Source organism: Hibiscus syriacus, unplaced genomic scaffold, assembly GCF_006381635.1.
Source record: "Hibiscus syriacus cultivar Baekdansim isolate YM2019G1 unplaced genomic scaffold, ASM638163v2 tig00110607_pilon, whole genome shotgun sequence".
Taxonomy (NCBI): domain Eukaryota; kingdom Viridiplantae; phylum Streptophyta; class Magnoliopsida; order Malvales; family Malvaceae; genus Hibiscus; species Hibiscus syriacus.
Window position 1 is genome coordinate 1,955,835 of NW_024062799.1, and position 12,148 is coordinate 1,967,982.

The 12,148-nt window shown below is 33.8% G+C and overlaps 1 protein-coding gene across 1 annotated transcript; it reads right to left on the reverse strand.

Annotated features, from left to right (window-relative positions):
* Nucleotides 1-2,040: 2,040 nt before the first annotated feature.
* Nucleotides 2,041-3,552, reverse strand: LOC120135411 (transcription factor MYC1-like). The gene has a single exon (XM_039151672.1). It carries the CDS (start codon nt 3,532-3,534, stop codon nt 2,041-2,043), a length of 1,494 nt encoding a protein of 497 aa, XP_039007603.1. The 5' UTR covers nt 3,535-3,552.
* Nucleotides 3,553-12,148: the final 8,596 nt, after the last annotated feature.

Below are 12,148 nucleotides of genomic sequence, written 5' to 3' on the forward strand. Positions count from 1 at the left end.
AGTCTCGAATCTTTTTCTTCCTTTCTTAATTGAGAAATCCAATTCCTAAACGTATCCCATTGCGGCCACGAAGAAAACATGTGACAGTCGCAAAGTCCTATCAATTAGACCGTCCAAGCCCTGGAGCATTGAACTCTCTTTCCTGGTACAAAATGCTGCCTTCCTCCCATTTCCTTGATTTTATAACCACTTGGTCAATGTCTTTTTGTTTTTCAAAATCATTTTTCCAAAAGAGTGAGTGATAATTGCTTTTCTATTTGGAACTTAGCCTGCTACGACGAAAGTATTGTACATGAATCTCTGCGTATGATTAGATATATCAAAAAACAAATATTGATTCGTGACCACCTCTCATGATACGACGGAGTAATGAATAGACACTGAGTGCTCTTTTTGAAGAAAAATTAACTTCAGTTTCTCTTGAAAGCAACAAAAAAGAAGAAGATAATTTGTGTCTACAAAGCTAGCATAAAAAATAGGTTTAAGTAGGAAATTAAAATCATTATATTAGTTTTACTTTTTAATATTTTTTTAATAATAGTATATATTCTATAACAATTAACTAAAAAATTATAGTTCAATAAATAATTTAAATAAAATATTTTTCAATAAAAAATAAATTTATCATCATAAAATTAGAAAGCGGACCAAATGAACAACAAATCAATTCTTTATGATATTAAGACCTTTTATATATTTATGAATTTCATAAATACGACCTATAACTTTGGCTTCATATATCAATGATGAATAAGTTGTATAAATCATCATCAACGATTTCAAACACTGAGAGAACATTTTTTTATGATGTTTTAAATTTTTATCAATTATATTCTAATTTTTTATGTGTCCATCTCTCGATATAGAAAATTAAAAAATTCTAAGAGCATGAGAAAAATTTTGTTAAGGATTCTCTTGAAAAGGAAAATCAACGATAGAAAATAAAAGGGTAATGTCTTTCATTTGGCGTTTTTATAAATTTAAGAATATTTATTATATTTCTTTTAATATATTTTTTGTTTTATTCATTTTTTATTAATTTAGAATAAATATTGTATATGTTCAACCATTTGCTATTGAACACTCCCTTTCTGGTGTTTGAACTCGGGACCTCAAAGAATAACGACAATTCTTATTACTCAAACATTAATTAACTAAACATAAGACTCATCAACTATGTAACCCTAGAACTTGTTACAATATTTTTCAACTTATAAAACTAAATAAAAAGAGTTCTTCCTACCTATCAAAATCAGAGTTCTTTTACAATAAACAAAATGAAAGAAACATGGTCTTCAATGTCTTTACCCTCCCAAGATCCGAGACGGGACAGAAAGTATACAAATGTTAAGCAAGAAGGAGAAGTTTGTTAACTTTCCTACTGGTCACTGACCAATGACCATATAGGATTTTCTATGTTCTCTTTAATCATGGTAAATTCAACTATATATTCCTATGTTTTGCACTATTTCTTAAAAGTTGTCGTGTATCTTTGGCAGCTGTGTCCAAAAGGCAAGTTGTTGAAGGTCTATAGTGGTATTTAAGAGGGGATTAAATTTTATTTAAATTATTAAACGGATGGATAATTTTTATCGTAATTTTAGAGAAAAAGGGTCAATTTATGAATAATTAATGCTGGATTGAGCTTGAAGATTCCGGAGTCCCCACCCTCTTGATACGAACACTGTTTTCTTAAGCATTGGTTTTTGTTTCTAATTAATAGACATGTACCTTCCTGTCCCTTTTTAATTATATAATGTTTTCAATTTTTGTATGTTCACAATCAAACTTGCCATAAACAAAAATATGTCAAACATTTAGACAAAATTAGTAAGTACCAAAGCTAAAAGGGAAACTATTTATCCAAAAAAAGCTAAAAGGGAAACTAAGAGTTTACATAACAAGCAAAAAATAAATGTCTAAAGCAAAAATACAAAATGACTTTTGATTAAAAGAAAAAGCAAATAAAGGGAAAAAAATAATAGTAGAAAATATTGAAAATGGATAGTTGCATACTGCATAGCCTTAATTAAACCTTACTCACTGCTGATCTAGCCTGCTTACAAGAGCAGATTTTAGGCCTTCATCAGTTCTCAATCCATCAGGAACCCAAACGACAATATCCTGCAGCATGACATCGTTAACACACGACATGCTTGCATGATGGAGCTTGAACTCCAGGTCTCGAAGGATACACATTAACCTAGCAGCTGGGTTGTTCACGTTCTCTGATCGAACCCTAATCATTGCATCATTTCCCATGATCTTCACATCGAGATCCAGCCCACTGGATCCATCAGTTCCGGATGACGAATCGCTTGGCCTGGTTGCTTGTTCTTCGGAAGTGGTGGTGGTGCTTTGGTTATCCATAGTGTTATCGACCGTTTCTACCTTTACTTTTTTACACTCTCTCTGAAGCTGCGACTCCAGTTCTTCGATCTTCAGCTTTAGCTCGTTGATGTACGAGGCAGCGTCAGATAAGAGCGATGCTTTGTCCATGCGCGACACGTTCGGGACTACGGCTCGGAGAGCGTAGAACCTGTGGTTTAGCTTCTCACGGCGTTGCCTCTCGGCTTCCACGTGGTTCAACGGTGTCTCTCGTCCGAGCCCAGGTTTCCTTCCTCGTTTCTTTGGGGTTCTCTTCTCTACGTTATTCATTGCAAGTAATGGAAAATCTGAATCTGAATACTCTGAATCCGCATATGAAGGTTGCCCAAGTTTCGAGGAGGAATCTTTCTTGGTTTGGTTACTCTTGTTATCTTGCTTTGGTTTAATATCAGGGATAGCATCATCATCTTCTTGAACACCGGCTATTATTCCGATGTCTGCAAACGAGATGTTTCTATCAAGGAACTGGATCGGACCCGGGGATAGATTCGGATTTGATTGTTTCGGGACCAAACCAATGAGATCGGATCCGAATAGGGATTTCACTTGCTGGACTAAACCCCAATTTTCCCTGATCATTTCTGAGGATCCTAGCTCAACAATACCGCAAGAAGTTGGTATGCAAACCAGTGTCTCAAGGCCATGCGTTTGTGCTTCTCGAGCTCTTTCACAATTGTAAAACTGCAACTCATGAGCACCAGTTAACCAAACACAAGACCCAGTACTAAGAGCCTTGCCTGGAATCCCATCGCCGGCGGCGAAAGACAAAGCCATCGACATCATATAGAACCATTCAACATCGGTGATATCGGTTCCGTCGAGCATCGACATATCGATGTCGTGATTGTCCCCGATGAGTGCTTGGATTCCCTTCATCACCTTTCTCCGATCATTGTGCAAGCCATGGACATTGGAACTCAGGTTCGGAGACATATCTTTGGTGCATTGAAGATAACCATCTCCCCAAGCCAAGAACAAACGACCTAGATCATCATTTAATGTCTGCCAAAATACTGCGTACGCCCACAAATCTTGCTGGCTCTGGACCATAAATTGAAGCCTCTGCTGGAGAGTTGAAGGTGCAGTTTCTTGAGAAAATGAAACCAGTGAAGAAGATGAAGATGGAGAGATTATTAGATCTTCCATGGCTGAAGGAAAATTTGGTTGGTGGAATCGAATGGAAAATAGGTGTTGGGTTTATAAGGGCAGGTTGAAGAAGCTCAAATTTGGTGTAGGTGGGGGGAACAGACTGTCCGAATTTAAGCTATTAGTTGCGTTACTATTGCGCACCACAAGCACATGAATTTGATAGCGATTGGCTGAGTGACCACTCATGACTGTGGGCTCCTCTTCTCTCTTTACATTAATCATCTTTTATCCACCATACAAAATTCAATTAATACCCATTTTAGTAATTGGTGTGACGCATTAACTATTCGTTAATTTGATTAAATTAAATGTTATATTTTAAAATAATATTCAATATTTTAACTTTTACTATTATAAACTAGGTTAAGTTATACATTTAATATCTAAATTAGTATTATTTTTGTTCTTTTTTTGTATTCATATTTTGTTTTTTTCAAAATTATACTTAATATTTATTTTAAATTTTAATTTTAGTATCTCGTCTTTAAAAATCTAACTATGATGTTAATATATTACCATAAGATAATATCATATCATCATTAAAAATAAAAATAACATATCAATAACTATATTAACTTTTTAACGATTAAATATCAAATTAAAATTTACACTAAATGTTAAGAATGATTTTAAAAAAAATTGAGTAGCAGAACAAAAAAATATAATAATTTAAGCAGTTTACCTTATAAACAAAATAAATTCAATTGACAATATATTTTAACTTGATAAATAAAAATAAAAAATTATATTTATTTGGATTACAATTAGGATCATATATTTAATATATAAAAATTGTTTAGTGAAAATATATAATATTCATATAGATTTGGATTCATGTTAATTTATTAAATTAAAAAATAGATATAAACAATACAATTTCACATAAACAAGAAAAACTCAATAAAAAAAAGAGAAAATCGCCTCAGTGACCAAAAAAAAGTTATAATATACGATTTTAACCAACTTTTTTTGGATTTGCGAAAATGACCAACAAAATCGCAACGCGAAATAAAAATCGCAACGCGATTTAGAAAATCGCAACGTTGAAAAGAAAATCGCAACGGTCAAAAGAAAATCGCAACGCGATATTCCAAGAATCGCAATGCGATTAAGAGAATCGCTATTGTATTTGTTTCTTTCTTAAGAATTTTCTCTAAAAAGATAGTATCCGCGCGGACGTGTCGAAGACACGTATTACCACGACCACGACCACGACCACGACCACGACCACGACCACGACCACGACCACGACCACGACCACGACCACGACCACGACCACGACCACGACCACGACCACGACCACGACCACGACCACGACCACGACCACGACCACGACCACGACCACGACCACGACCACGACCACGACCCGAGACGAGACGAGACGAGACGGCGGCGGCGGCGCGCGAGAGTCCCCCTTGTTCTCTTTCACTCAACAAGGAAATGGGAAATCCAAGCCTTAAATACACTTCCCAATAGTGTTTCCAATACTATGTGGGATTGAGCATTACTCAACACTTCAAAGAAAATATAGCAATTTTTGTAGTATTTTCCCACTTAATCCATATCTAAAAATATTAAAACATTTTATCAAGAGAATTAAAAGAGTTGTAGATATCTACATTTCAATTCAAACTTATACATATAGTTTTAATATGATAAAATGTTTTAATATTTTTAAATATGGATTAAGCGGGAAACATGCTACAAAAATTGCTATATTTTCTTTGAAGTGTTGAGTAATGCTCAATCCCACATAGTATTGGAAACACTATTGGGAAGAGTATTTAAGGCTTGGATTCCCATTTCCTTGTTGAGTGAAAGAGAACAAGGGGGACTCTCGCGCGCCGCCGCCGCCGTCTCGTCTCGTCTCGTGGTCGTGGTCGTGGTCGTGGTCGTGGTCGTGGTCGTGGTCGTGGTCGTGGTCGTGGTCGTGGTCGTGGTCGTGGTCGTGGTCGTGGTAATACGTGTCTTCGACACGTCCGCGCGGATACTATTTTTAGAGAAAATTCTTAAGAAAGAAACAAATACAATAGCTTTTGAAAGAATTTACTCATTTTCTGAATCGCGTTGCGATTCTTGGAATCGCGTTGCGATTTTCTGAATCGCGTTGCGATTCTTGGAATCGCGTTGCGATTCTTGGAATCGCGTTGCGATTCTTGGAATCGCGTTGCGATTTTCTTAATCGCGTTGCGATTCTTGGAATCGCGTTGCGATTTTCTTAATCGCGTTGCGATTCTTGGAATCGCGTTGCGATTTTCTGAATCGCATTGCGATTCTTGGAAGATCGCGTTGCGATTCTCTTAATCGCATTGCGATTCTTGGAATATCGCGTTGCGATTTTCTTTTGACCGTTGCGATTTTCTTTTCAACGTTGCGATTTTCTAAATCGCGTTGCGATTTTTATTTCGCGTTGCGATTTTGTTGGTCATTTTCGCAAATCCAAAAAAAGTTGGTTAAAATCGTATATTATAACTTTTTTTTGGTCACTGAGGCGATTTTCTCTAAAAAAAAATTCTAAAACTAAAGCGATTTCGATTTGTAACTACGTAAGTGGCAGGGACCTAATTAAGACAAATGTGGTGGGCCTTTGGGTTTGCAAGGAGTAATAATTTTTTAGAAAAAATGTCGTTTTTTTACTTAATGACAAGACGTGACTGTAAAATGGTGAGGCAATTAAATCATTTATATTTGATTGACATCGGACACACAATATTAATTGGATTTGTATACGGGGACAAATTTTGTATTAGGCGATTCTTATTTATTATTGTCAATGATCTTTTAATAGTTTTATTTTTTTTATTATAGTTCATTTGTTGTTGCAGTCAGATCTATTAGTATTAATCTTTTATTTGAGGCTTTTGAATGATTTTTTAATTTTTTCCTTATATGATATTTGTATAATCCAAAGTGTCCTTCCTATATACCAAATAATTTCTCTTATATATGTGCACGATGAAGCAAAACACATTTGCTTTGTGCTGAGTTAAACTATAAATTTTTAAGAAAACTAAATAGATTGTCATTTATTTTTTGTTTGAAAATACATGAAAGTAAGGAAAACTGGAGTGTGGTTGTGTCAGGACCTTTTTATTAGGAGACTGTGTGTGTGTCTGGTGCAAAAGCTTATTGGCTGGTAGCTCAATTGCAGGCAGCTCCAAAAATTATGGGTACAATGAAGATTCTCTGATTTTGTTCATAATAACTTCCTACGCATATACAATGTGTTTCTTGTGCGCTGTCAAACGCCATCTGATAATTACAAGAGATTTTTAAAGCCGTACATGCATGCCACTGCACTGAGTTGCTGCTTGCTTGTATATCTATATCATTTGCTGGTTTCCTATATATATATATTATTAGTGTAATACCCATGGATCGATGCGGGTGTCCCGATCCAATCCGAGGTGTCATATTAGAGCTACCGGAGCAATTCACCGTAAAAATTCTAGAAAAATTAAAATTTTTGTTAAAGCATGTAAAATCATAAAACAATTTATAAACTAAAAAGTAAAATTTAACAATATTCAGAAATAAAACAGATTTCAGACTCGAATATAAAAACAAAATACAAGCTACACGCCCCCTAATCACATGCACCGTACTGTGCAAGAAACGCCGGTGGAGCTCCTTTACTGATGTTGATAATTGTACTGGTTCAATTCTTTTAACCTGAAATAGTGAGTAACAGAGTGAGCCTTGAGAAACTCAGTAATACAATACTACCAATGATGTTGAAGGACATGCAGATAACAAATAAGCATATGTTTCCTTATTGATTTAGACTTCTACAAACTTTTATGCTGAACTGAGGTCCCACTGATATCTTAGATACTAAAAGACAATAAGCTTCTAGTTCAGAGTAAATGTTTCGGATGACTGGGTTCAGGATATCAGAATAAGGTGTCTAGTGTGTTCCCACAAAACCAGTGAAAATGTACTGATCTTTTTAAAACAGTATCCGTTTAAAATATGTTTTCAAAACCATAGTGAAACCCTCCAACCGAACGCCATATGCAGTTCCCCAGAACTGCATAACCTAAGGGAACACCTTGGGCCTTGAGAGCCTACCCAAGAAAGATTCTCGGGGCCGCAGAGCCTACCCAAGGGTCGCCTTAGGTCCATAAGGAATTATCAGTAGGTGTTGAACTTATACACGGAATTACCACCAGCTACTGAGCCTCCCAGAGTCTTCATACCAAATCCCAGAGTACCATGTATAAAATAATTTCAGTCAGTAAACAAAGATATCAGAAATCAGAGCAGAGATCAGAAATCATAACAAAAATCAGAGAAAACTTTTGTGTGATCAGGGAACACATTTGACGTTCCAGATATTATTCGGAGGTGATTGGTATTTATTAGATATGCAGTTATGAACTTCTCTAAACTGATTTAATTTAGAAATTATATTCCCATAATAGGGTTTGATAGCTGACAAAATTCATCAGTTATTCAGAACGTGATTTAACAAGATCATAACTATTCGAACATTTTTCAGAGGAGTTATGCAATCAGAAAGGTATTCATAATCCTATGCATCAGAGTTACTTGTGTTTTCATGTATGACAGGAGTGAATCCATTATTCAGGAAATCAGAGGAATTTAATATTTGTGTTGATATATCGGGATATTGTGTTAACTTGAAATAAACAAATCCCAGCACTGATATCTGTCAACCAGTCAAATCATTTCACTTCAAGGGTATTCACTTTTTAATACAGACAATTCTTATCGAATTGATCATCTTCAGAATCATCGCGGAATGTATCTTAGGGGGACGAACATGTATTCCAATGGTATTTATTTCATTTCTGCATTACAACTATATCAGGGAATGTTGACGTGCTTGATTTGTGGTTCAAAACCCTTATAGACATTACAACATATAAAATGATCAGTGTTTCCAGACTTATCCAAGTTATTCGCTTAATTCAAGGTCATTGGAGTACTTAAATCAATTAGTATTCAAATTTATCTCAGTCACTTCGGAGTTTTCAGAGTAATCCTATCTTTTTAACAATTCAGATACGTACAATACTTTCATTCAGTTCAACTAGGTCATATAATTTAGTCATTCCAGGGCTTAGAGATATTTTTGGATTATTTTACTCTTCAGGGGTATCTTAGTCATTTTACAGTTTAAGGGTATTTCAGTCATTTCCTTTAGTCGGGTTGTAACATCCCAAACTATGGGTTAGTGACTAAATTATAAAAATTTCAGAATTTGGTGATTAAAGTGGAAAAGTTGAAAAGTGTAATGATTTATTTGAAAGTATTTCATGAAGGGTTGTTAGTAATTTTTAAAAGAATTAAAGGCTAAAATGGTCATTTGACTTGAAAATGATATATAGGCATGTGGGGATAAGGATGAGGAGATATTTTTCTCCACTTCATCTTCTTCTTCTTCATCATACGATAGAAAGGGAGCCAAGCTTGCAAAGGTAAGATTTCTTTGTTGTTAATTATTACCTGAAATTTAAGTTGGGTTTTGATCCTTAGATGATAACTAAGCTTAAGGAAAACTTAAGTTTTCTTAAAATCAAAAGATAAAGGAGATATGATAGATTAAAGAAATTGGGGTTTTAAGTGAAATTTTGAATAAAAAGGTTTAAATGAATTTCTAGGATAAATTTGACTTGTCATCTATGAGAATAAGAAGTTAGAAGTGTTAGAATTAAGTTTGGATAACATGGAAATTTTGGTATGATTATTGATTTCTATATGGAGAATAGAATTTTAAGGTTTAAGATGAAATAAATAGATATAAATGAGTTTAAGCATGTATATTTGAGTTAAGAATATGAAATGGAATGAAACTTGAAGAATTGAAATTGAAAGAGTGAATTTTCGTGCAATGAACAGTGATTTATGGATAGGTGCATCGATGCATTAAGGGGTGCATTGATGCATGGATATTTTGAAGCTATTTTGTGTACCGATGCACCCATAGTGCATCGATACACTCTTAAAGGAAAAGCTGAAATTTGGTTTATTAAATTAGCCTGAGTTATTAACATCAAGTTATAAGGTTTAGGCTTCTGATAATCGTCTCGAAAATTATGCTTATGTAGAAATTGAGCCTAAACAAGTTTTGAAACAATCAAAGAATTAGGATCGAATCAAAGCAAGGCTAAGGTGAGTGCAATTTTAATTGTACTTATGTTATTGAACGAACATTGGCTTGTGATGAACCAGTGATGGAGTTACTATGCTAAGAAGTGACTCCTAAAATGTTATTTGATTTGTGATTCTTATATGTGCATGAATACATGAAATGGGTATATGTTATTATATGTGATATGATCTACATGCTTATATGTATATGTGATAGGTGATACTGAACTACATGAATATAGGAAATTATAATATAAGCTATGTGGTATTGACATAAGTGATTATGTAATAAAGTGAAATAAGTCCAATGATATTGAAGTATTTGAATGATATAATAAGAAGCTATGTGAAAAGAAGAAATGGGTTTATGTGATATAAAAGTGTATATGTGAAATGTCATGATATGTGATAAAAACCGTGAGCCTATATGAATATGTGATATATGTGATGTATGGGAAACATATGAGAACAAGAGATGACAATGATTTACATGTCATATGAACACAAGAGAAGTGTTATAAGGTATATGACATATGATTACGAAATCATATGGAAAGTGAAATGTGCATGTGAATATATGAAATGATATGAAAGAGAATGCCCATGTTATGTGATATGATAGCTATAGGTATAGTTGGCATGTCAAGAGTCGAGGGTTTACCTATGTTCTACGGAACATATGGATAGAATTACCTATGTCTTTCGGGACATAATTACCTATGTCTTTCGGGACATATGAACATAATTACCTATGTCTTTTGAGACATATGGACAGTATACCTATGTTCTCAGAAACATATGGACAATATACCTATGTTCTAAGGAACGTATGAACAGTTTACCTAGGTTCTTTGGGACCTATGGACAGTTGTCGAGGTTCTTTATGACCTCTGGATAGGTCCTTCGGGATATTTATATGAGCTGTGGTGACAACATAGTGGTGCACAACCTCAATGTACTCACATACCTTAAGTTCTCAAAAGTATATATGGGCTAATACATGGTCTTTAAAGAGAGTAAATAAATAACTTGATATGATACTATGTGTGCTCTATTGTGAAATGATATGGATGCCCGATGGTGAGTATAGAAAGGTTCAGTATATGCTTACATGATAAAAAGAAATTAGTAATAGTAATATAAGTATCGATAAGCATGTTAATGATATATGTATATGTGTGAATTGATTATATGAAAAGATACATGATATACAGAAATGAAAAATACAATATCACATAATAAATGGGTTAACAATTATGATAGAGATCATGATAAAGATAGTATATGTGCATGTATGTAATTTAATATATGAAATTTTTATGATTTTTATTATATGTTTATATGCCTCACTAAGTCTATGACTTAACGTGTGATTGTTTCACACGTAGGTTCCGAGAAGAAAAAGATTGATAAAAGTTATGCAAGACATGTCAGTTTCTCCTTTCCAAAGATCAGATCAGAAAAGAAATGTATAGTATATATTTTGTAATAAGGAAAGTGGTCGGCATGTAAATAAAGGATCAAATCCGATATGTTCTAATCGGTTTTGAACAATTCATATAGTATATATGTTTTAAATTCATATATGTAATTAATAAATTTTATACACGATTTATATTCAAATTTTTTCACTGTTCATGGTATTGTTCATCCGATATTGTTCATTGTTCATACCGTATTTTACTGTTTGTAAAATGTATATTTTCTTAAATTGGTTATAACAAACATGATTCAACAATATATTATCGTATTTTCTTAAAAAGAGTTCGAATATTTTATTATTTTGCAAGAATAAAGGTTTTGAAATGATAATGTGACATCTCGGGCTCGTATCCGGTTCAGATACGGGTTGGGGTGTTACACGGGTCTTTCCATTTAATAAAATTTGTCTGAACAATGCAAACATAAATAATTCTTTTGATGTTTTAGCCTTTAAGTATTTGCTTATAAATCGATAATTCTAGGTATTATACATTCTCGGATGTAAGATCTAATTATTAGTGACTTTCCAAACAGATCAGGAATTTAATAGGTGAATTGTCAGTTTATCATATTAAATATGAATTCTCAGGGTATTTTCACTGTGAGGGTCAGTCAGGACCATTTTACCTCATAGGGTAATTTCGTAATTTCTTAACCAGATGATTTCAATATTAAAGCTTTTAACAAAAACAAATAGAATTTAGAGATTCTGAGGTTATTTCCTTTTCCAGATCATCACCGAACTTGAAATCATTTCTTATCAGTCTTCTAGTGTCTATGCATGTAGTCCAAGCCTTATTCAGTTTACTTTACTTTATTTCACATTCGGATCAAGTTTAGAACATGTGACCAATTATATTCATCCATGCAGTAATCGATACCAACATGTTCCATAAAGCATGAAAAATGTAGTAATGTATTACCTTGATTTTTGTGTCTCACCGATCGAACATTTAAACTCCATTCGATCATTCTAAAACTTAAATCCAACGTCCACAGGTTTGAATTTGAC

Bases quoted from the DNA above. Each gene is read 5' to 3' on its own strand.
- LOC120135411 (XM_039151672.1), bottom strand. From the start codon at position 3,534: ATGGAAGATCTAATAATCTCTCCATCTTCATCTTCTTCACTGGTTTCA.